Genomic DNA, 25,673 nt, shown 5'->3' with positions numbered 1-25,673 from the left:
GCGGTGAAACTGGGGACACCAACCAGGACCTCAAGATGCTGTTTTGATGTGATAATTTGATGGTTGCCATCAAAACACCAAACCCCTCTATCTCTAGCTGATGAACACAAAATTCTCTTGCTAGATATATACAGTTAAGTACGTTTTCTTTATAAGTAGGGGATAAACTAGTAGAAGCTTAGTAGGATTTTTGCAGAGTTTAGGCAGTTAACTGTTAAAATGATGTCTGCAACCAGTTGGTTAGAGACATAAATGAGGACCATGAACAATCCCAGAATGTGCCCCTCGGAGCCACTGGGGACCATCCTGTAAATCTAGATTGCAAACAGTCCTAAGGAAACTATGGCAGCCACCCTGTGAGATGCCAAGGACCTCTGGGCCACACCAGGGCATTTCTTCACTGCCAACGATAGTGGAATCCAGGGAGAGAAAGGCTGGTATAGAATAAGCCAATTCTTGTGATGAGCTTCTCTTAACCTACGGAGACTGAAGACTATTCCTATACTCTGGGATGCAAAGTCAGGGTCCTATCACATGCTGACCAGTATCAGTAAGAGCTATAGATAGTTCTCATTGTACCTGGTATTTGCTAAAAGATAAAAGTTGGTATCCATAACTGAAGCTGTCATTTCCAATACATTTTGTTTCCATTTTCCTTTGTGTTCGGGCAGGCATGTTGATATGTGGATAGCTGGTGGCCACCCCTCTGGTGATTACTTGTCTAGAGCTCATGCACTTATTTATTCATTGACCTCTTGGCTTTTAGCAAAGAGCAGAACTGAGGGAGGTGAAGTAGATGTTAGCAACGTGTCAGGCAGGCTGTGGGGCCTGGGCATTCACCAGGGGGTTGCCAAAAACACCAGATATCTTCCAGAGGAGCTGTGGTGCATGGCCTGGAACATTCAGAGCAAGGAGATAACTCCTCTACCCATCACCATTTCTCCCGGTGATGAGTGATTAGAGAAAAAGGTAATTCAAGGTCGAGGAGATACTTCCCGTGGCCTCCTCCTTCTTCTCTTGGAAATGGTCTTGCTCAAGATATTCTATCCGCTAGGAGTGGGTCCCTTTCCTTTACAAAGATGCTGCCCTACCAGGTGTTGAGAAATGTTCAAAAACAGCCCATTTCCCCCCATGTTTACTGCCATCTGGTTATTGTGATCAAACCAACAGGTTTCAGATGTATCTCTCAGCCCAACTTTCCTGACTTAGGGCAGGAATCTAGAGCATCCGCAGAAGCAAGTTCTGGCAAAGGTTATTCATAGCCAACAGTTAGGAGGAATGGGTTTCTTTCTGTAGTGGCCCCTCTAGGGGACAAACGTATGACGTTATCATTCAGTGAAGGAGCAGAGGCCGTGCCTTTTGCTTTTACAGTTCCCACAAAACCACAGAGAAAAAAAAAAAGAACGAGCCTTCAGCGAATGTTTGCCAAAGAAGACACACACACACACACACACACACACACACACACACACAGCCCAGTTCTTGAAGGAGTTACTGCTTAGCATTCCTCAAACTTGAACACGTGTACACGAATCACCTAAATGTCTAGATGAAATGCAACTCTGATGCATTTGTTGCATCAGATGGATTAGGGGTAGGGGTCTGAGAAGAATCTCTTCCAAAAAGCTCCCATGGGGCACTGATGCTGCCGGTCCCCCAACTAGACTGATTAGCAAGGCACTCCTCAACGCGCCCCATTTAGTTGTTCATTCTTGAACTTGTCTCTATTTTATTGGTAACTATCATGTATAACGAATGCTTTCTTCCAAATGAGAACTGCCTGGGTTATGGGAACTACCGAATCCCTGTCTAGTAATCACACAATATTATCTAGTAACCAGAATCTTCCAGTAGTGTATTTGAGGCTTTTCATTTTGGATCATAGTAGAGAACTTGCTACCACCAAATGAAGCGAGTGGTTGTAGTGAAATCAAAGACTGTTTTCAAATCTGGGGCCGTTCTGATGATTGCCGCCACCCCACGCACACTATGTTAAATGTGAGTGGAGAGCAGCAGGGAATGTTATTTTCTTTTTTTCCAGTCCTTTACGTATGTTATGTAGAAGCTAATTTATTTTTTCCAATTCCAGGATATTTCACACAAGTTGAAGGGGAAAATGAACACAAATGTGTGTGTCTCCTTTACCTGGTTATGTTTGATGTCTTCAGCGGGCGCACCATAGGAATTCCTATACAAAGTTGAAATTCCAGTGTTTTGAGCTAAAAACAAGAGGGAAACAGAAAGTATTAGCAAAGAAGGCAAGATTTCAAGTGAGGAATCATGGTGATCGAGGCAAGTTCTTGCCCTAAGAAAAAAACTTGGTTTCTCCGGGTGCATTCCAAGTGCCGTGCCGCATGGAAGAATCCTTTGGTTCTGGACACTTCGTTTTACATGCAGATGTAAGAAAGAAGAACAGTTAGGTATTCTATCAAATCCCCACAGCATGGGAGTTCCTTGCAGTCACATTCAGACTGTAGACAGGGTCAGGGCAGGGCAGCAAACAGATGGGCATCTTGCCAGGATTCTTGCCTTCTCTGGTGAGATCGAGTGGGTAATAAAAGCTGGTCTCCTGCACTGAGGCGTGCAGGCATCTGTATGAGCAGCTTAGTGTTGAGCTGGAGAACGACAAGAATGAAATTTCTAATTTGGGCTCACAGAGTGCTTAATCATCACGCAGACACTTCATTTCTCCAAGGCCCGAAGGATGGGCAGGAAGTACCATCTGCATCTGTCCTGCACATCTGGGTGGCTGCAGCTTTGGAACCCGGCTCGACACAGGGGCACGAGCCCCTCCCCCTCTCTTGAGACAGGCCTGTAGTCTAGCTGAAAGGAAGGGAGGTCTCCTCTACTTGCCGGCAGCTTTCAAAGGCACGGGCAGGGTTTGCCCACTTCCTCCCCTAGAACCGTTGGGGCTCATGCCACAGGCCCAGAGGAAGGGCCCAGGGTGCCATTCTGCTCATAGCTATGAAAGGGTTATGTTAATCACCATACATTACTGGGTATTTACCGCAAAGATACAAACGTAGGGATCCGAAGGGGTATGTGCACACCGATGTTTATAGCAGCAATGCCCACAATAGCCAAACTGTGGAAAGAGCCAAGATGTCCATCGACAGATGAATGGATAAAGAAGAAGCGGTATATATACACAACAGAATATTATGCAGCCATCAAAAGGAATGAGATCTTGTCATTTGCAACGACGTGGATGGAACTGGAGGGTATTATGCTGAGTGAAATAAGTCAATCAGAGAAAGACATGTATCATATGGCCTCACTGATACGAGGAATTCTTAATCTCAGGAAACAAACTGAGGGTTGCTGGAGTGGTGGGGGGGTGGGAGGGACGGGTGGCTGGGTGACAGACACTGGGGAGGGCATGTGCTATGATGAGCGCTGTGAACTGTGCAAGACTGTTGAATCACAGACGTGTACCTCTGAAACAAATAATTCATTATATGTTAAAAAAAAAAGAAGAAGATAGCAGGAGGGGAAGAATGAAGTGGGGGAAATCAGAGGGGGAGATGAACCATGAGAGACGATGGACTCTGAGAAACAAACTGAGGGTTCTACAGGGGAGGGGGGTGGGGGGATGCGTTAGTCTGGTGATGGGTATTAAAGAGGGCACATACTGACTATTAATTAAAGCACCTAACAGCTGTGCAGGAAAAGTCCTCTTGGAAAACTGTGCGTAAGAAAGTGAGAGCTGAGTGCCCATTCTGAATTTTAAAGGCCACCCTGACATCTTCTCTGGTTGGGTGTGCGTTGCTCCCGTCTGTATTTTCGCCTGGACCCCTGCTATAGAATCTTCCTTGACAGCCCAGCTTCCACCCTACCGACCCTGCTCCTCCACCCTCGCCATTCCCAGGAGCTGAGCCATCTTGCTAGACAGCCTGGATTATGTCATTGCAGGATCGGGGCCCTGACTGATTTTTCTGCAGCTAGCCACGCTGGCCCTCTTTCCTCGCCGGAGCGTGCAGCTGGTCTTACTTCTGGGATGTTGTGCTTGCTGATCCTTCTCTCTGGAACTCATGTCCCTGGGACTCTGGACTGCCTCTCCCTGTCGGTGTTCAGTCTCTTGCTTGATCACCTGAAAGCAGCCCCGCCCACGTGGTACCCTGTGTCTCCTGAGCCCCTTTATCTTCTCCATCCTACGCAACCCCACGCGGTACTACCTTGGGGGTGAGCCCGTTCTACTGTTTACCTTGTGCGACCCCTCCCTTCACCTACGACGGCAGAAGTGCCATGACGCCAGAAATCGGTCTGTCCTGCCACCTTCGCCGGTCTGTGGGCATCTGGGACAGTGGCGGATGCTCACAGAGTCAGTGCTTTATTTGCTGAGGGAATGAGTGAAGAGTAACCCTGAGAATATATGCCCTCAGAGTTACGATTTGCTGATTAAAAATGTCACTGCAGGGTGAAATTTTGTGGTTTTCATTTTCCTGTTACTTGGAACAAAATGCATTTTTTATTTGTTGGAACATGGGCTGTTAGAGCCTTATGCTCCTCTTCCCTGTCTCTTTGGTGGCTTCTGAGCTAAAGATGCTCCTACTGGAAGTTCTTTCCTCCTGCTCTTTGGTCCACTTTGCCTGTTTAAAAGAGGCTGTGTAGCTGAGATTGAACTTGTGGCTTTCACAGACACATGAAACAGGTGTCTTCGTGAATGCTCTGCCCTTGTACATCTGACCTAAGAGGATACTCATAAGGAAATGCCTTTTCGTCTTTTTGTATTGGCCCCCATTTCCAACGGAATCAACACATGGAAGATGAGAATGGCTTTAAAAAGGCATAAGAGAGGCTGACAAAAACGGGCTTGACCGTTTGATGTAAAGGCATCTGGGAAGCTCAGATGGGAGGGCAAAATCCCCTGGGTAAATTTTAAAGTCAGGCCGTGTAGCTGCTGAGATCACACAGCCCTCCTCTGATGTGTGTTTCTGACCACATAATGTTCCCGGGGAATCATGACTGCAAGAAATCGCTCTCACTGGCCTGCACGCCTGCATGAACGGCTGGTTCTGGCTTTCGGAGGGCTCCACAGTGGCAAGAGAACACCAAGGGAGAAGAAATTTTAAAAAAAGACTCCATCTCAGCTAGATGATGAATCCAGAAAAGATGGGTGGGGGGAGCCTGGCACACAAACCTAGATGGATGGATCTGCATTTCTAAGGGCTCAGTAGAGGAGACTCAAACCCAGGCAAGGACCTGCTTTCCCTTTAAGCTGTCCCACGTTGTGTTTTGAGGCTCAAGCTTCCCATGGCTTTCCCACAGCAGAGGGAGTGTTTTCTTTGGGGGAGATGGTAGGACATCCTCTGATGTCTTAGAAACAAGGGAGATGGCAGTTTTCAGATATTTTTCAATGTACTATCCTGGAAGGGTCCCCTGGGCATTTGTGAATGAGAACAAGGACTGCTCTTGATGTGGAGGTCACAAGAAATCTGATCTGCAGGTCAACACTGAAATGATAGGCATGTGCAAAAGTGCTCTAGAGCCCGAGCTGGCCATTCATCCTTTCCATGCCTGTGTAAGATGTGGGCTTCCACCCGGGTTAGCTGGGGACTTATGCATGCCACTGTGGAAAGTGGTAAGTAGACACCTCCTCCATCACCACCTCTACCTCCACCTTCACCACCTGTTCCATCACCACCTCCGCAATCACCGCCTCCACCAATACCACCTCCAACTTCTCCATTACCACCTCCTCCATCACCACGTCCTCCATCACCTCCCCCACCATCACTACCTCTTCCATCACCATCACCACCTCCTCCATCACCACCTCCACCATCACCTCTTTCACCATCACCAACTCTACCTCTACCATCAGCATCTTCACCATCTCCTCCATCATCATCACCATCTGCTCCATCACCATCTCCACCATCACCTCCTCCACCATCACCTCCTCTACCATCACCACTTCTACTTTCACATCACCTCCTCCAACTCCACCATCACCACCTCCTCCATCACCTCCTCCACCATCACCACCTCCTCCATAACCTTCTCCATCACCACCTCCTCCATCACTTCCTCCACCATCACCACCTCTACCTCCACCATCACCTCCACCATTCTACCTCTACTTCCATCACTCCAAACTTCACTACCTCCACCACCACCAACACCACCTCTGTCTCCACTAAATCACCTCCACCACTACCATCACTACCACCTTCACCTCCACCACCACTACCACCATCTCTACCACCAACACTGTAGATAATACAACTAACTTTTATACAGTGCTCGTTGGCTTAAAGGGAACCTTCCTGTATATGTTCAATGTTCTTTCAGGCTTGCCAGATGATCGATAGTGTAGTTTTGAGTTGCTTTTTTTTTTTTTTGAATTGCTTTTTGAAGTAAGTCAGAGCAAAGATGTTTAAGCCTCTTACATAAGTTTAAAAAATGACATATATCTCAAGAGTGGAATTATCAAGATCCCTGTCATGAAACATCTAGAAACATGTTAGATTTTATTTTTTTCTTTTACTATGTGTGCGGGAAAGATTATGTACCATTGGAACTATTTCAGCAGAAACACACATACATTCAAAAGCCTTTTCAGTGATTCTACCGGGCAAGAGAGAAAAGTTAAATAACAATGCAGTCAACTTCAGATTTGTTCTTGTAATTATAATCTCAACTGGTCATCCCAGAGTGCCAGTGATGTGGCTACCTCGGGCAATCATAGTTGTAAAATGAATGGGCCAGGGGAACTGGGTGTCACTACTCCAGAGTAACTGGTACAAATTAGATTCCCTGCTGAATGCGCTGACTCTCGGGACTCGACATTCAGATTCATAGCTTCCTCTGTTCGTGCTTGTCTACAACAGGGGCAACATTTGAGGCAGGAAAGCAGTGAATAAGAATAATAAGGTATGTCCTGTGTAATGAGTGCAGGCGTGAGACATTCCCTGGTAGGTGTGTATGTGGAGGGCAGAGTGCTGACCCCGGGGGTGTGCATCAGGAATGTCTGTTTATTGTGCTTTTCTCTCTTGCAGTCAATGCTGAGTTACCATGGAAAACACTGCCTCGGGGGTAGATGCATTTACCTTAGAAAAATTTATCTTAAATGGCCTGGGCTTGGTAGACATCTTAATAAATCATCCAATTTGTCTTTTCTGCTTCCCTACAGGTCTACACCTAAATAATAGCTGAGAAACTCACACTTTTAAGATCCTGTTGATAAGAAGGTCTCAGCGTCTGTTTAGGATTATGGCCTTCACAGCCCAGTTTCATGATTGGCTGTGTTCTGTTAAAACCCTATTCCTCACGGCCTGTTTTCATGAGGGACCCATATGCACTTCCACGTGGCAGAGAAGGCAGTGGAATCCCTATTAGAGATCCTGTTGGCTCTGGCAGCTCAGCTTTCAAGGCATAACCTCTTCTACACCAATGCCCCCAAGTCCTGCTTCTTGGAGGAAGGGAAAAACCAGGGCAGCGGAAAGCCTATGGAGAGCCAGGAAGGGATGATGAACGGGAGCAAGGAGAGTTGTAGAGAACAGAAGGGAGTTAAGGGCAAGGCTGGTTATTAGAAAGGCTGGGCAGCGCACGTTGGATGGGTGGCGATGGGCACCGATTTTGGCCCTGCTGAAGTCCCAGTTGATGAGAAGGGAGAGACAAGGGGTATGATTGGGGTAGCGAGGGACGGAGGGGATAAAACATCAATGCATCCATAGAGAAATTGTGATTATTAGTTCTAATGAATCTCCTTAGGAGTCTGTCATGATAAAAGATGCGTTTCATGTCAAGAAGAGAAAATGTCTCAGCAGGAGTTCCGTGGGTTTCCCTGAAATCCTCTTTCTTTGTTGCCTTCCCCTCTCTTCCCCTTCTTTTCTTATCCATTTCCCCTTCCTTCTATTCGTGATGGCAAAGCTTGGCTAGGGCGCACCCACCATCTTGAGTCCTCTCCACTCCAGATTATGCCAGCTAAGAAGAAATCTATCGTGACTCCTCTAATTTGAGGGAATATTATGAGCTGGGCAAGCAAGAAGGAAAGGGGGAGGCGAGAGGTGAAAGACAGAATAAAATGTGCATAGAGAATATTTTCTCTTAGCTAATTTCAGGTATAAGACACTCAGTTTTTATTCCTCTGGCTTAATCTCCTTGCCCCCAATTCCTGAGACTCCTTGCTGTCAAGCTCTCAAGTGACGTGCTAGCTGCGAAGTCCTGCTGAGCTGCTGAGCGTGGCTTGGAGTCTCATGGCCCGGCCTTGGCCCTGTCCCGGACCACGTCGCCAGCTCTGAGGAGAAACGGCACATAGCTGTGCTTACCTGTCATGGTGTCTTTCCTGGAAGTGTGTTCTCCTTTAGTTCCGTGGTAAGTGGCACTGTTGCCAGCGGATTCATAGTCTGTTTTCCTTTCTTTGAGGCTGATCATTTCCCGAGGTGAAGCTGGGGCACTTGCTACATAAAGAAATCAAAAGGAAGACTCTCTGTGTCTCATTCCACAGCACGGATAGCTTTTCATACAAACAGCTAAGGTCATGAAGACACATGGCTCAACATATACCAATACGTGTGCATGGACCTGCTGATTCTTTGTTCTTTTGGCTCTCGTCTTTACACCTTCCCTCTACTCCCTGTCATTCGGTGCTTTGTAGTTAAGGGGGCACTCAGCTTGGGGGTTGGTAATTAAAGACTATTTCCCGGGGCCATCTTTCTTAGAACGACATCCTGATGGGGACGTGACCCACCAAAGGTGCACAAGACAGTTTTAAGAATGAGATTTCTTTATTTCTCTTTCTCTTCTCTTCTCTTCTCTTTCTTTCCCTTCCCCTCCCCTCCCTTTCTCTCCCCCTTCCTCCCTTCCCTCTTTTTTCCTTTGTTCCTTTTTAAAAATTAGATGTGTTTCGGAGGAGCTGTTACTGATCTTGGAGAATCCCTGATTAAAATAAATGCAGTCTTACTTAAATGCTGAGTGACCCAGAAGCTGTCCTAAAGGAAGCCAGATGAACACCCAGGATGTTTTGTGGGGCTGAAGTCACCCAGCCCGCAAAGATCAGCCCAGGGGGCGGGCTGGGAAGGGTGCACAGAGAGCTCATTCCCCAGTGAGATGTCTTCGATGAACACCCCCAGCAATCTCTCACTGACACCTGGCACCCTGGCTGCTTGCTGCCTGTCGGACCTGGGGAGGGAGCCCCATCTTCTCTTTGGGTCCCTGTCATTTAAGTTTAGTATCTCCTGTGGGCAAATCCCTATGCTAGACACTGGGAAGCAGAAACATGAATCATGTCACTTTCTGAACTCATGGAGGTCAGGAAATGGACATGCAAATAAACAGAATCAGGGGCAGAGGGCTTAACGGACGTGGCAGCCACATGCGGGCGAGAGAAACAGAGGGAGCCTTTGCCCATCCTTTTCTGAGAGGCAGCCTACCTATTTCCCAAACCTACCCAAACAAAATCCAGGCTCGTTGCCCGGCTCTCAAAACCCTGAGAGGTTCTCAAACCTGGCTTCCCATTAGAATTAAATCCTCGGAATACTTTCAAAAATACTGACACTTGAGCCCCACCCAGAACCAGTTGCATCAGAATCTCTGGGTGTAAGTCTGTTGGGAAGACAGGGAAGAAAATGGCATTTGCTGCACATCACTGGGCTGGGACGCGTGTCCAGTTCTCACGTGTCCTCAGAATATCGGCCACTGGCTCTCGCTCACCTCCTCCACCCTCTACGGCTCTCCCTCCTCTCTTCTGTTTTCTGTCTTCCTCTCCTGGGAGAGTCCTTTCCCTGCCCTTGCTCCTTTGCCTCTAGGTCCTCCTGCATAAAGGCTATCCTTTTACAAGTCACTGCCAGGCAACCACGAAGGGACAATATTTTGGAGCCTCTTGACCAAAGCTCCCCAAATTAGCATCTAACAGCGTGCAGATGGTGGGGTTTAGTAAACTATGTCAAGCGTGTAATTATTTCTCAAGACCTCATACACAGTGGTCCGAGTCTCCGGTAAACTAAGATTATACTCCTGGAAAAAAATCAAATCACGCAAACAAGTGTTCACTAGGTGTCTTCGGTGTGCCTCAGGAGGAAATAGCAGGCTGGGGTAGCTCTTCACACACTGCCCCTTCTCCTTCCGGGCACCTTCTGATTTACTGTGTCAGTTCATCCTTCTAACACCGATGTGTTCGCAAGAATTAGGGCTTTTTTTTTTTTTTTAAAGATTTTATTTATTTTTTGACAGAGAGAGACAGAGCGAGAGAGGGAACACAAGCAGGGGGAGCGGGAGAGGGAGAAGCAGGCTTCCCGCTGAGCAGGGAGCCCGATGCGGGGCTCGATCCCAGGACCCTGCAATCATGACCTGAGCCGAAGGCAGACGCTTAACGACTGAGCCACCCAGGCGCCCCAATAATTAGGGCTTTTAAAAAGACACCATCCTTGTGCTTCCCAGACTCACTATTCTTATCTTTTTTTTTAAGATGTCTGGAGGCAAGACACGTGAAAGGTCACCCCTCTGCTTCCATAGGTGGAAATTTCTCTGTCCCACGGTGGCATCCGATTCTCCTCTAGTGGAGGACCGAACATTACAGGCAGTCACACCACACTAGAAATAGAAGCTTTCATGGGGCTGGGAGAGAGTCATCTATTTCAGTCAAATGTTCCCCATTCATGTCTGATTTTCATCATCATTCTGACAGTAAAGTGTGTAAAGTTTGACGGCCAACGATCTCAAGGGCAGATGAGCACTCTCCTACCGTGCCCTCTGAGACCCAGTTGCCCAGCAGATGGAGGGCAGCAAAGAGCAAGTAGAAACTCTTCTTAAATAAAAACCCAGATAGGTGTGTGTGCACACACACACACACACACACACCTATCTGGGTTTTTATATAATTATTTATCCATCCTTCCTTCTCACAACAAACCTCAAAATGCAGAAATCAAAAGAACAGTCTTTAAACTTACACTTGGAATAAAAACAATGAAGACTATGCCACTTACATATTAAATGATGTGCTAATATTTTGTCTTTAATTTTTTCCTTAATCTTAGGCATTATATAATGTGATGAAAAGGGTATAAAAATGAAGTATTTTTACAAGTAAATAAGAGTAGTTAGTTGAAAATTTAAGCAATAGGAACGTGACAAAATTAGAAAAAAAATCAAACTGAGTGACTTAATAGTTCCGGGTGGTTGTGATAAGACTTCATCAATGATTTATCAGCTGGTTTCAAGGTAATGATAACCGGCTGATCAGATGTGGAGGAGTAATGAAACCCTCAATGAGATATTTCAAATGTATGTCATTTTAAAGCAAGAAACAGCATGCCCTTTCTCCCTTGCTCTGTAATTCCAATTATAATCAATACAATGCAACTCAAACTATTTTAAGTTGGAAAAACGTCCACAGAAAACCCTGATTTGCACACATCTGACAGCTATCTTTATTCTTCTTGCTCACTGAAAGCAGGTCCGTGACATGCATTTCATGTGTATAACTGTTCCAGATTTTTAGAAGTCCGTTAGATTTGTTCTGAGTTTGTGTAAACATAACATGATGTCACCACTGCTAGAAAAGGAAACGGACTCAGTTGATATTTCTAGCAAGTGTCCAGACTGGCTCCGGGCGTCTCTTACCTGAGCGGTTGTTGGGGGACGCTCGCACGGGGGAGATGGAGGGCGTGCGGGAGGAGGAGTAGGGCCTTTGCCGATCCCTCTCGATGGTTGACGATGAGGCTACGAAGTGATACTGTGACCATCCGTCCTGAAATAGACAGCATGCTCCTATTAAGTGGGGAAGGCGGAGTGATTCTTCATCCCCTGACATTTGGCGGTTCCCAACATTGGATTTTGCAAAGCATTTCTACAGTCTGTCAAAAGAGATCACAGAGCCCTGCTCAATCATCAAGGTCAGCAGAGAGGAGCGTGAACTGAGACCCACCTCGCTCCTTCCAGACAGCCTGCCATGGGGAGGGCCTGCTTTTAGGGCTGGCTTTCCTTTCCAGATGTTGAATAAATGGTCTCTTTATTTAAATGAAAATACGATGCTCAGAATGTGAGATGACCCTGAAACTGTCTATTCTTTACCTACCTGGTTCCGGCTCTGCCTGGACCTCTTCTCGACAAGACCGTCACTGTGTATTCACACCCAGATGGGTATGGTATGTTCTCTAGTTTAATCCAGGAACTTTATTTTTCACTTTAGAGTCTATTCAAAATGTGTCCTACCAATTAACCCGCCATTAAGCCTTCTTTTTTATACAGTTTTTTTTTTATTTATTCATTTGAGAGACAGAGTGAGTGCACGAGCAGGAGGGAGGGTCAAAGGCAGAGGGAGAAGCACACCCCCTGATGAGCAGCGAGCCCGATGCGGGGCTCCACCCCAGGACCCTGGGATCATGACCTGAGCTGAAGGCAGACGCTTAACCGACTGAGCCACCCAGGTGTCCCTCTATTAAGCTGTGTAATATTTAGTAAATATGCAAAAAGGCACGTATACCATTTTTCATTATAAAAACCAAAGAAATACACTGTGGATCCTTTCATGAATTTAGAAAACATAAAGAAGAAAAAAAAAACTGTCAATAGTTCCAGCCCGCCCCAGAACTCCTGTTCACACGCCACAGTAACTCCTTCCAGTGTTTTCTCCTTTTTAATTCAAGTTTATTTGTATCAAAGTCATATGTCAAATGGCAGTGACACTACCCCAAGGAAGAGCAGACACCTGCCCCCCCCACCTCCCATTCCTGCTTCACAGAGGCAACCAGTTCAACTCTGCTGGCTTTTCTCTTTTTCTGGTTATATTTAGACTTGTAAAGGACTCCACATTCTCTTAAAGAATCGTTGCTGATAGAAATAGATGGAAGCTAATGAAGAACAAAATTCATACTCATTTCAGTATGTGTGTCTTTGTTTCTCTAATTCTGATTCCTGTTCTGTTTGGCTGGTAGGATAAAGCCAAGGTTGGAAGTATGCTATTTTAAAAGCTATTACCTAGCACTTAATTGAGAACTTACTACAAGGCAATATTTTCTCAACAATCTCATGGGCTGGATGCTATTTGTGTCCCATTTTACTGAGCCTTAGACAGTTAATAGGCCACCTGAAGTCACACACTAAGCAAGTAAAGAAATAGTGATACTGAAATGTGGCATACTTGTAAGTACTGGAAGGTGAGGGGATCGAGGAGTTCAGGTGGGGAATACTGGTGTTGTTAGTTTATGGGATGTGGCAGTGGAATGTGTGTCGCTCTGGGAACAGTTAGCAAGGACCCAGATGCTGAAGACACAGCCTGGAGTTCCCAAGCCAAGGGAGGAGCAGATGTGAAGGCAGGTGGACAGGGTCTAGGTGCATAGGAGAGCCCTGGAAGTCCCTGTGGCTGAGGAGTGATCAAGGGGCACCAGGAAATCAAGAAGCCTTCTGAGTGCCTAGAACAGTTTGGGGAGAGCAGACTAGAACCAGGGATACCAGGTAAGAAGCTATTCCACTGGAGTAGGGAGACACAATCTTGGCTTGGATGGGGGCCGATGATGAGCAATGGGCAGATCTGGCAGCTGTGTTGGAGGATTTGCTGATGACTTGGCTATTGGGTGAAGGAAAGAGGAATCAAGCTTTACCCCAGGGCTCCTGGTGTGAACCACAGGGGACTGGAGGTGCCATTTACTGAGATAAGGAATACTGGGAGAGAAGCAGCTTTAGGTGGTGAAACCAATACTGCCATTTGGGACAAGCTGGGTAGAGATGCCCACTGCACATGAAAGAGAAGCTACAGAATAAAGCAGAATCTGCGAATCGGAATTTCAGGAGCAATGTCAGGGCTGGAGATAACATTTTGGAGTTCAGCATAGAGATGTTATTTAGAACAAGGAGAACGGACAGGAACATGAATGCAAATAAAGGCCAGCAGGAGACACAAGGTGAATCCCAGGATACTCCAATATTTAGAGGGTGTGAAGAGACGGTTCAGAGGGGCCTGAGAAGGGACAGAGAGAGCTGGAAGGAGGGCCAGGAGGGTGCGAGGTCAGAGAAGACCAGGAAAGCAGATGCCTAAAGGAGAAGGAGACAACTGGATGATAGGCAGGACCAGGAACTGACCACCAGCCTGGGGAACATGGAAGCCAGGATGACGGGGACAAAAGTACTTTCTTTGGTCAGGCTGGCATATGTCTAACTCAGGTGGGCTCCAAAGATAACGAGAGTTGATGAAGGGGAAGAGTGAGCACAGGCCACCTTTGACAAAGTTTTATTATTACGGAGAGTGGAGAAATGGGGCTTGGAGACCTGAGTGACCAAGAGATGTTTTCATAGATCACCTGGGAGATTCTGAGCGTTTCATTCACCATTGGGAGTGATTCAACAGAGAGGAGCAAATTGCTGGTGAGGTCACAGAGGAAGCAAGCAGTTGCAGGAGGGAATTTCACGGAGGAGTGCCGAGAAGATTCTGGAACAATGGGCTGGTGGGCCATGGAACAAGAGGGAAGACAGCTGGGCTGTGTGGCCACAGCCATAGCAAGAACACGGGAGATTTGGCGGCAGGAGGGTGAGGACATTCTCTTGTATCTTCTTGCTTGTTCTCCAGGTGGGGTGAGAAGTGAGGTCATCTGCTGAGTGTGAGGAAGAGCTGGAGCTTAGAGAATAGGAGGGAGGAGGGGGACAGAAGAGAGGAAGAAGGGAAGGTATGAAACGGTTCTTGGGGGGGGCAAGGTGACCATAGGCAGGGGTCTAGTGGCCAGAGTGCCAAGAGGCGACTTGAGGCAGGTGGCAAGGAATTTAAAAAGAGACAACAGGTCAGCGTGTTGCTTTTCTCCAGCCAAGTTCAGCTGCTCTGTGGCAGGTATGGACTAGATGGAACTGGATGCGAGTGATCAGGAGGTAGCTTGGAAGGACACAGGGACTGCAAACAGAAAGCCATGGAAGCTCATGGAATCCAAGCCAGGGATAGAGGAAAGGGAAGATGTTGGGGAGGAGATGGAGAATGAAAACTAGTTGGTGGGCTGCAGATCCTAAAAGCACCATAGGCTGCTGGGGTGAGAGTACTTCACAGACGCCGGGGTTTTTCCTGGGGAGGGGGATGGGAAATAAAACAGCTACCACGTGAGAGGGCAGCAGGGAGGTGGGGGTAGGGATAGCAGACTGTGGGTTAAAGAGAGAGACGAATGGGAGGCAGGTAGAAGAAAAGAGGCATATTGGGGCAGATTACTGGATATTATGAACCTTTAAATGATAAGAGTCCAGTAACCACAAATGACTCAAGAGTCTCGACTGAGGTGATGAGGGGTGTAAGGCATAAGTCCTCCTCAGGGAAAGGTGGGGGAGTGTCATGCTAAGGGGTAGGTGTCAGGACAGAAGGAGAAAATGCCTCCACGGGAGTTCTGTGCATTTCCCTTCAGTCCTCTGAGGGTGGTGGCGAGGATGGGGAAGGAGGAGTCTTACAGAAGCATTCGTAGGATTGGAACCATTTCAACAGTGTATATGTGGGGCGCCTGGGTGGCTCAGATGGTTAAGCGTCTGCCTTCAGGTCAGGTCGTGATCCCGGGGTCCTGGGATCAAGCCCCACATCGGGCTCCCAGCTCATCAGGGAGTCTGCTTCTCCCTCTCCCTCTGCCTGCCGCTCTCTCTCTCTCTCTGTCAAATAAGTAAAATCTTTTAAAAAATGTATGTGCATCCATTATTCATATCTGGGAATAATTTGAAAAATTGTTTAAACAGGCATTCCTTTCTTTTGAAGGTAATGCTTTGTTGGCTGCAAAAAATCCTTAAACATGACCAAGAGAAGTGGATCATGTTATGTTTGTCTCACAGTTTGGGAGATATGCTCTGGGGTTCCAAGTAATGGCTCAGGGAAGGCTGTTTTAATAAAAACTTCGGCTTCTTTTGTCTTGTATAAGTTATGATACTCCATACGTCATTACGGGCAAAGTATTTCACAGTAAGAACATCAGCTAACATTTCATATGTTCTAAGACCAAAGGAGACACTAGACATCAACATGGCATGACTCTAGGTTGGGTTTAGTTTTACTTGGTGAGATAGCAATGAATTAGTCAGCATCTCTTTCGTAGATGATCGGAGATAATGTTTTGCTCGCAGTTAAGATTCCATGATGCTTAGATTACATCGGGACCATGTAAGTACTTACATCTCTGGAAATGTCACGAAAGTGGATGTAATACTAAAACTGCTTACAGGGCGCCTGGGTGGCTCAGTCAGTTAAGCGACTGCCTTCGGCTCAGGTCATGATCCTGGAGTCCCGGGATCGAGTCCCACATCGGGCTCCCTGCTCAGCAGGGAGTCTGCTTCTCCCTCTGACCCTCTTCCCTCTCGTGCTATCTCTCATTCTCTCCCTCTCTCAAATAAATAAATAAAATCTTTAAAAAAAAAATAGAACTGCTTACAAAGGAAGAAATCCTTGTAAGGATGCACCAAAAAAAAGCTTTCAAATCCCGCATAAGACCCAATTCCTGGCCTACAAAGGCATGGCAGAGGGTGACCTTGCAGGTAACCTGTCTGTGGGTAAAGGGATCAGCACATACTTGAGGATGATGAAGAGTGTGTTTAGAGGCATCGAGAATGCCAGCCTCAGTCTGACACCTCCGCACATGGCCCTCGATTGTATGCATGTGGGCATAGAGACTTTAATGGAGGTGGGAAGGGGGAGCTTAGGGAACAGGGCCAAGAGGAAACCTAATGAAGGCTCTTGATGAGAAGAGTTTCTTGAGCCCTAGCAGGAGCAAGGAGGGGCGACCCGGTTCCCGCTCATGGCCGTCTTCCCTCTCATTCACTGATGCAGACCGAAACCTGGAAATCCCATGTTGCTACTACGTTCAACAATGCCCAGGAGGGACCCCACAGTTTTAATTCTGCAGTAGGAATTCCCCAGTGTTATGGAAAGCAGTGCATCTGAGGCTAGACAGGAAGGTACAGATCAATCAATAAGTTATGTTGAATAATTAATTACCCTGAAGATGTCTCATGACCCTCCACATCTTTTCCTGTGTGAATTTTTTTGGCATTCAACTGAAAAAAAAAAACAAAACAAAACTGCTTTGCTTTCCAAAGAAGAAGAGACATGAAGATGGATTTTCTTTGGGAAGTTATTGCTAAGCTAACATTCCTTTTATCCGACTAGCCATGTACATACTTGTTAGCTAGCCAGCTTGCAATCAATTCATTATTCATTTACTTCCCAGTGTCACTCAGGAGGGCTTGAAAGTGGTTTCCATAAATAAAGACAACTTGAACACACATTTCTTTTTTTACATCATTTTCCTCTTTGATCACTATTTTTCCTTCTTGAAATTTTAACTCACAGTAGACCAGAAGCTTTTTCCTGAATTTTATTCTATCATAGGTGCTCAGCCACCGTCCCCTTCACTTCATCCCTTTGCCTTCTAGGGGTCCGGTAAGAAACCTCAGGGAAGAAAACCAGAACGAATAGCCACAGCACCTGGGGCAGGGCCGTTAATCCTTCATATGTACGATCAGGGGCCCCTTTAACAATCTATCTTTCACCTCCAGCAGGATGGCCCAGAAGGTGGTGCCTTCAGCTCAAGTCCCAGCCAAGCTGTCAAAAATGTGATATGATATCTGCGCCTCAAATTGGCTTTTATTTTTAACACATTAAGCTTAAAACTGGAGACTGTTAAATTGTTCCAAGTAGACAGAGATAGAAATCCAAAAGAGAAGAGGAGTTCAAAGTCACTGAACTTTAAATCGCCACCAGGAATAATCTGATTTTTATCTTCTCCTTTTACTGTCCTTCTACCCACTTCAGCTTCTGTGTTAAAGCTCCCAGCCTGTTTCTTTGTGAAACTGTATTAGTCCCCAAAGCTACTGCCCTCCACGTCGGTAGGTTCAATGGTCCAGAGTGCGTGAGAAAGTAACATTCTTCTTCACAGGCTCAAAACCGTTTGGTCATCACCCTATTTCCACCTGCTGGTCACTCTGTTTCGTCCCGACGCATCTTCCCCCTAAGTACTGGAAGGTCTCTGAACGCACAGCACTCTGCATTTTATGTTTTTGCCCATCCTGGAAACATCTTCAAGACTGTGCTACGGGAGAGACTTCCGTGAACAGATTTCAGATGCAGGGACGAAGCGGCTTCCACACTGGTCCACATGAAGTTAGTGTGACACACACTTGGCCCATAGCTTCTTACTCTGGAAAGTGCTCAGGACACTGGACTCAGATACCCATGTGAATGTGTTAGGTCTGCGTGCAGCGACGAGCTAGTGCTGTGGGTCAAGGCTGACAACTGCCTTCACCTCGGGTCTCTCTGTGGACAGAGTGCTGAGATGAGAAGGCTGCCAGGAGTCAGCCCTTCTCCCGCAGTCAATGTCAGAATCACAATTACCGTTGAGCTCTGCCTCGATTCCTTTTCCATAAATCAAGGGCAAAAATACTCTATCAGCTTGGAGAGTTTTAAAAACAGTAATGCCTGGGCCTCGGGCCCTGAGATTCTGTCTGGATTGTTCTAAGTTTCTGTTTTCAAAAGCCCCCGGGGTGATGTGACTTAGGAACGTGGCAGTGAACAGCTGACTTGGGGTTTCTATGCACAGGCGCCTTGCCCAGGAAGGATGCAGAATGCATTTTCAAGTGTTAAATCCTCCGAAGCCCTGAACTGTCTGATCCCACTGGGGAATGTCAGGTGAGGTGTTCTCAAGGCTGACTTCTCTACAGGATCAAAAATAGGTCCCAACCTCAGAGCAGAGAACGGCCGCATACACACACACACTGAGCCCCAATCATACTGATTACCCACTAACCACCGGGAATGTGATTCAATGTCACACGTCTACACCTCTGATCAGGCAGCTCCATGACCTGGCACAGCCCCTTTCCTGCTGCCTCCTGTTGAATCTTACTTCTCCTGCCCATGTTCGCGCTAGGTAAACAGGAAGCGGGCAGCACATGCTCATTAAATCACTATTGCTAAAAGGATCACGCCTGCAAGGTTTAGGGGATCTTTAGCATTGCTACTCGGGACTTCTTCCCCCCCACTATGAACAAACTGCTTTGAGACCACACTGAAGACCACCGTAGTCTGCGAAGCAGGGTTGGGCCTTATTTATTTCTGAAGCCCTGGTCCCTGGCACAGTGCCTACAACACAGAGGTGCCAAATAAATGCTCATTGGATCCAGGGACTTAAGATGCCTGCATTAATTATCAGTAGCTCTCACACTCTATTGTCCTCTAACAAATGAAGGTTATCATTTTATATTTTATATTTTACGGTACGTTTTATTTATTTTTTTTTTATTTTAGCCTAGAGCAACCTCACCAGTTTCATCTTCTGCTGTGGGGATATATGTCTTTTGTGACATGCTTACCGCTGGGCTGAAGGCTGTGTTAGTTTAGGTAAAAGGGTCCTTAAATAATGACCTACGGCTTGCCTGCTCCGTTTTAAATGGTAATGTTTTCCTCAGCTGCTGCTATTTCAGTGTGAGGTATATAAAACTGCCTCCTCTTTAAGCAGTCTTGTAGATAATTTGCAGCACCATTCTACCTGCCACATCTGGCCCAGATCGGCGCCCATTCCCTCCCAGCACTCCGCGCACGTACTGCACCCTCCCTCATCCCTACTGCTGCCTGCATCCTGCAGCTCAGACAACACCAGCACCTCCCCACAGCCCAGGCACCCTGTCCACCCCGAATGCAAATCCTTCGGAGAGCCTCGGAGAGCCAGGAAGAAAGGGGAGAAGGGAGAGTGCATCATGTTTTCCATTAGCTTTGCTCCAATTTCTTTTAAAGTTGGGTGCAGAAGTCCACGCCTATTGCCAGAACCGAAGGGCTGGTTTCTGAATGGGTCACCTGTGGGGACATTCCTGGGCAGGGAAGACTGGCGCCCAGAGTCACTGCCCCAGCAAGAAAGAGGGATGCAGGGCACACCGACAGGAGGTGTGGGGAGCAGTCTCGTAAGATGGAATGATGTGGAACCACAGGGGAGTGTTCACAGATTTACTGCCCTCCCTACGTCCCCCTAACTCGAACTGCCAGGGAGCGTCCTGTCTCCCAGCTGAGCCCCCAACCCCCTGGCCCTCACGCTGAATCAGAGAAGTGAGGCACAGGGACAGAAAGACCCTGGCGGAGCGGGGAGGAGAGGAAGGATGAGGGAGAGAGGTTGCTCCATGTATATACTCGGGTTTACAGAGATGATGGAGACGCAGAGTAAATATTTCAGGGGCTGTTGAGAGGACCTGGTGATTAGAGAGAGAGAAAGGGGTTAAAACCTCAGGCATGTGCTTCAGGAGATGCGAGGGAAGGAAATGGAATTTCACAAGTCCCACTGTGGTCTCCGACCTCTGGAAGAGGGCGCCGTTTGGGGACTAGACAGCAATGGGTGGAGGGTGACGGGGGTTTGTGAACGCCCATTTAATGATACGTTAAATGCGATGTTCCCATTTACAGGTCCATTTCCAAAGTGTGTTCTGGAGGTTTTATCTTCTACACTTAGGATTCAGAGTTAACAAATCTTTTCTAAAGCTAAGTGACATCTCTGACTTGGACAAAAGCTTCAATAAATAATTAACCTTGAAAATGGAGAGGAGTTGTGATTTGCGCCGAGACAGATCTCCGTTGGTACCCAAAATATGTACTAGGACACCCTTAGCCTGTCGATACGTGGTCATTGGAAGAAAGCTTCGGAACCCCCTTAATCTGGTGAGATTTTCTCGGCCTCTAGACAAGGATTTCTCATCAGGCACACAGAGACTATTTGATTCTGGAGTAACAAATGCAAGTTTTTGGCGTTAGCTGTCCTTGAAGCCTCTCAGTCCATAAAGCTTGTCAATTCTAATTTGCTGTGAGTGACTTGAGACAGAAAGAAAGTGTAGTGGAAATCCTTCGGGCTTTCAGCAACCCAAGCTCATCCACTCATTCAAACTAGAACACTTACAGCTTGTTACTCGCATTCACTAACGGGACTTCTTCATCAGGAACCTATTTTTCAGATGAAAGTCAAAACAAGACGTGTTGTCATCCTCTGAAAAAGGTAACCAGCTAAGATACTACGGCTCACTTACGAAAAACCTGATTGCTCACAATTTGTGCTGGTTTTCTAGTCATTTTTAAGTGGACGAAACCTATTAATGTAATCACAGATGAAGCAGAGAAAGAAGAGATTCCAAATTAGTGGTTGTTTATGCATACACACTTCTTACTTCAATAAAAGGTATTACATAGAAAAAACGGAAGTGGGGTCTCCACAGTCTGTGTGACTGGAGCCCAAACCAGATTTTGCATGTCAGCGAAACCTCAGCTTCCCTTTGCTGTAATAAAACAAGCTTCCATCTCTTTTTAAGGTAAAGTGTTTGTAAAGATTCATTAAAACAAATTCCATCAACAATTCTACAGCAAAAGCGAGGAGAGTTAAATACTGAAACGAAATCTTAAGGGCCAAGAGGGAGTTATTTGCAGTTTAATACAGAAATAAATACCTCCTGACATACCAGTTGCTTTCATATTTGTTTGTTTCAGCCCTGGTGCTTCTAATGGCATTTAATTAAATTGATTCGGATGCTTAAAGGTACAGTAAATATGGAGTCTTCCGTAGTGCAGGTTTCCCCCACTATCCGAAAGGTCACTTTATGCCAGTTTCCTCTAATGAAAGACCTACCTTAGTAACCTGTTTTCAATAACTGAAAGAAATCTGACGAGAATTCTGGCTTTTAGGAAATGATAATTGCGCCTTCGCCTTACAGGATTTCACTTACAAAAGGTTTCCTAGGAGCACTCTACTTTCACATAGTGGGGGAAACCTGTACCGTCTTTTAAAAGCAAATACCAAGTACATCCATTTCAGGAATTCATTTTACTGCCATGGGCCTAATTCTAAAGAATCAATATCACCGAGAAGATCTGACAAGTTGGAAAGAAATGTATGTAATTTGGTCAAAGAAAGCATACCATTGTTAACTACCAGTAGTTAACGGAATGCAGAAAAAACACACAGGAAATGGGAGTCAAGACCAGTTCAGTCCTTTTGTTTCTCTGCTGTCACCTCTGGGGCCTTAAAACAAAGACCTGAGGTGGATGATCTCTAACAATGCCCTTTGTGTTCTAGTTAGTGCTGCAGTTAAATTTGGGGTGAACAGAAGAAAAGTTCCGTCTTTATGTTTAACGAATCCAAACGTCTCACTTCTAAATGCCCCCTTCTGACATCTGAAAAGCCAAGTCTCTCATCAGTGGTCAGTAAGCTCAAAGCTCACCCCAGGGCCTAACCTCGAGGTCTCTCCGTTCCACCCTACTTGAAAGTGCCGTAGACCATGGACACGGAAGCAGTCACTGCGTGTGTCCTCTGCTAAGCTTCAACTCTGGGGTAGTGACCTTGTTGGATTTATTTCATAAAAAGGAATAAGTAAGTACCTGGCACTGTGCTGGGAACGGGGCTAGAGGAGAGGGAGGTAGGAAGGACTCCTGAGAAGGAGATGGAGGGGAGAGGGACATTTAAAATATGATCGCGTCACATTACATTTCCGGTAAGAGCCATGAAGAAAAAGTACAAGTTATGATAAGGGTTTTTTACAAACCTTGGAGGGTTGGAGAGAAGGAGATTTCTTTGAGCAAGTGACAGTTAAACTGAGATGGAGAGAGCCAGGCTTCGTAGGAGAGGAGGGAAGGCATTTTTCACCAAGGAATGGACCTGTGCCCAAGCAGTGCAAAGGCCCTGAGGTTTACACAGCCTTGTGCCTGCCAGGAAGAACCAGGGATCCAGTGCGGCTGAAAGTGATTAAGGGGAGGATAGAGAGAGATGAGCTTGGAGAGATGGGTAAGAGAGATATTGGAGGCTATCGAAGAGTTTTAATCAGGACACTGACGAGGTTAGATTTGGATTTTATACAAGTGTGTCTGGAATGCTTAATGGAAAATAGACGGAAGATGGTAAAGTAGTTTCCACAAAACCAATCAGGCAGCAATCAGACTGGGACTAGTGACGGATGATGATGGAAGTAAATACGGGAGAGGTAGACTCCACAGGGCTTGGTGCAAAATATAGTTGGCAATAAGGGAGGAAGAGGTACACTTAGATAACTCCCGGATTTCTGTAAAGAACAACCAGGTGGGCTAGGTGCTGTTTACTGAGATGGACGACGATGTGAGAACAACGGATTCGGGGAAGGTCTGGAGAGCTGCTTGTCAGGTGTGTGCACTGTCAGAGCTTGTGATCTACCGTTGTGATTTACAACGGTAGTTGTAAATAGAAGCTTTGAGTTCAGGAGTGAAGACCATATAGAGAGACAGACGTGGATGCCATTGGCATTCAAATGTGTTTTAAGAGCATGGGAGCAGATGAGGTCATCTACAATAGAAGGTAGAGGGTGGAGAGCAAAGATGCCTCAGGGACAATCAGGAGTCTGCAAACAAGACTGAGGTGGAGTTCCTTGCAAGGTCGGAGAAAAACCAGGCCGGAAAGAATGGTGGCAGGGAAGCCCGAAGGAGATCAGGTAAGGGAGGACGATGGGCCGGGACCGCCCACTGCTCTTGCAAATCCACGGCCTTTTGTTCCCAGACACACATCTAGAGCCCGTGTCCCGGCTTCCCTTGCAGCTCCGTATGGCCACGTGAAGGAGGTCTAGCCCGTGGAGGGCGAGGGGATGGGGCTGGGCTATCACCAGGTATGGGGGCGGGCCTTATAGCAGGCAGTGGGGACTCTGGGCTCCTGAATGTGCAAAGAGAAGAGCTGATCTGCCCACATGAACACCTGTCCAGGACAGTTGCATGAGCGGGAAAATAAACTTCTATCACACCGCATCACTGGATGTTTAGGTCTGCTTGTTACAGCTGGAAGCCTTCCCTAATTAATACAGACAATGGAGCTAGCTGAACGCTGCAATTAGGAGTGATTTCAACAGAGGCGTGGGGACAGGCATCATCACGTCAGGCTGCAGGGGTTGAAGCTCAAGACGGAAAGTGAGAACGCCAAACTTTCCAGAAACGTGGCTGTGAAGCGTGGGGAACGTGAGGGCGGAGAGCGGGAAGGCAGAAATGGAGGAGGATGGTCAGGAGACGATACTTCTCGTTTTTCAGACGGAAGTGTACAAAGAGAACGTGTCCCTGCGGAGGAGGAACGACCAGCGGGGGAGGCAAAAGAAACAAGAGGAAAATCAACGCAGCAAGGTTCTCACACAAAGAAGAAGGCTTCACAAGAGACCTGGATATTAAGTAAGAAAAAACATTTTTATATTTTAGAATAGAACCCAAGAAAGATGAGCATAAAATAAAACCACCAAGAAGTAATGTGTAAAATGCTATTACGTATGTGGAAAAGTTAATCCGATATGTAGATCTTTACTTCTGCATTTCCAATACCTAAAAGGGAGCTTGGGGTAGAGCAGGTAGTCAATAAACATGTGTGGAATGAATGAAGTCCCTAGGAATGGTCGTTAAGAAGATGGCTCCAGTTTGTTTCCTATAGTTGAGAGTCTCTTAATGGCTTGTCTCCCTCTCTGATTTCTTCTTATTTTATTTTTCCCCTCCCTTCCCCTAGGATCCTCTGTTTTGTTTCGTAAATTCCACATGAGTGAGATCATATGATAATTGTCTTTCTCTGATTGACTTATTTCGCTTAGCGTCATACCCTCTAGTTCAACCCACGTCACTGCAGAGGGCTGCTGGAGGGGAGATGGGTGGGGGGATGGGGTAGTCGGGTGATGGGCATTAAGGGGGGCACGTGATGTAATGAACACAGGGTGTTCTATGCAAAGGATGAATCACTGAATGCTACCTCTGAAACTAATAATACTCTATGCTAATTAATTGAATTTAAATTAAAAAAAAAAAAAAAGAAATGTCTCCAAGAGGAATCTCATGCTATTATACAAGGAGGGAGAGACAATGAGGGTGTTATAGTACAGACTGTCACAAAGGAAGAAACGATGCGTATGTTAGATTTCTGATGCTGCGGGTTTTAGCCTCATCACGGGGGACTGCGGACAGCCCATCAGGGGTTCTGTACTACAGCAGATCAAGGAGCAACCACAGGACACACAGAGGTGCATTGCCATCCTGCGACCTCCTTACTTCTTCCCTGGGCCGCCACTAATGTACCTTCTACTGCTCAGGCGACAAAAAGAGTCTAAAAACCTAGAGTTCTTCCTCATTCCCCACTGAACTGGTCTCTCTGCACGGACTAAGGACACTCGTGGACTTGGGACAGTTTTCATAATCGGAGCCAACTGGAAGTTACTGTAGGTACATTTTCAATTAAATGAAAGCACTGGGGGATCTCTAAAGAATGTGTTTTTTATAAAAACCGGTGTCAAAAGGACCACTGGTGTTGGTGCCCACATCACGTGAACGTTGTAGGCGTAAGTATCTCGGTGGCCCTTTCTTTCATTTTTCCACTTTGCAGTAAAAACTCTGTTTTTCAGTTAGGCTCATTCTCAGCTCCCCCGTATGGAGATCTGGCCACGTGATGAAGATGTGGATGTGGGCGTATTTAAGCTCTGCCCTCCTTTGCTCCTTTCCTTTTCAAGCTCCTTGGAATGTGGACAGAGTGCCGACCAACGCCAGAGAATGCACAGAGACGGTGAATACTGATAGAAGGAGCTAGAATCCTTGCTCTGGAAGGTGTGACGTCGGACCAGGACCGTTACACTCTTGTGTGAGATAAAAGACAAAATAGAGTCTGTGGGATTAGCCCACGTCTCATCTCAGGATTCTACAAGATCGGGCTGAGAATTCACTAGAGGGTGGAAGAGCTTGCAAGTGGGGAGAGCCTCCTTGGACGTGGTCGATACACTGG

General features: G+C 46.6%; 1 protein-coding gene and 1 long non-coding RNA gene across 11 annotated transcripts in view; one reads left to right on the top strand and one right to left on the bottom strand.

Annotated features, from left to right (window-relative positions):
* Nucleotides 1-24,527, top strand: part of LOC114223677 (uncharacterized) — a 44,728-nt gene extending 20,201 nt beyond the window's left edge. For 7 of the 9 annotated variants that reach the window (XR_015768240.1, XR_003612216.2, XR_015768237.1 and 4 more), the window contains one exon: nt 2,090-3,339. This is a non-coding gene — a long non-coding RNA (uncharacterized LOC114223677). Of the gene's footprint in view, nt 1-2,089; nt 3,340-17,451; nt 20,922-23,956 lie in introns of those variants that run through there. The other 2 variants (XR_015768235.1, XR_015768233.1) reach the window with 2 other exon arrangements.
* Nucleotides 1-25,673, bottom strand: part of CTNND2 (catenin delta 2) — a 564,215-nt gene that overhangs the window by 5,248 nt on the left and 533,294 nt on the right. For both annotated transcript variants that reach the window (XM_088023533.1, XM_088023534.1), the window contains 3 exons: nt 11,569-11,695; nt 8,274-8,405; nt 2,146-2,219 (listed from right to left, as the gene is read on the bottom strand). In XM_088023533.1, coding sequence (XP_087879659.1) covers nt 2,146-2,219; nt 8,274-8,405; nt 11,569-11,695 — 333 coding nt within the window. The remainder of the gene's footprint in view (nt 1-2,145; nt 2,220-8,273; nt 8,406-11,568; nt 11,696-25,673) is intronic.

This window comes from Eumetopias jubatus, unplaced genomic scaffold, assembly GCF_037043125.1.
Source record: "Eumetopias jubatus isolate StellerSeaLion01/CBP00866 unplaced genomic scaffold, mEumJub1_p1.0 scaffold_5, whole genome shotgun sequence".
In the NCBI taxonomy this organism is placed as follows: domain Eukaryota; kingdom Metazoa; phylum Chordata; class Mammalia; order Carnivora; family Otariidae; genus Eumetopias; species Eumetopias jubatus.
The sequence above is the reverse complement of the archived record's forward strand: the minus strand, read 5'-3'. Positions and strand labels throughout refer to the sequence as shown.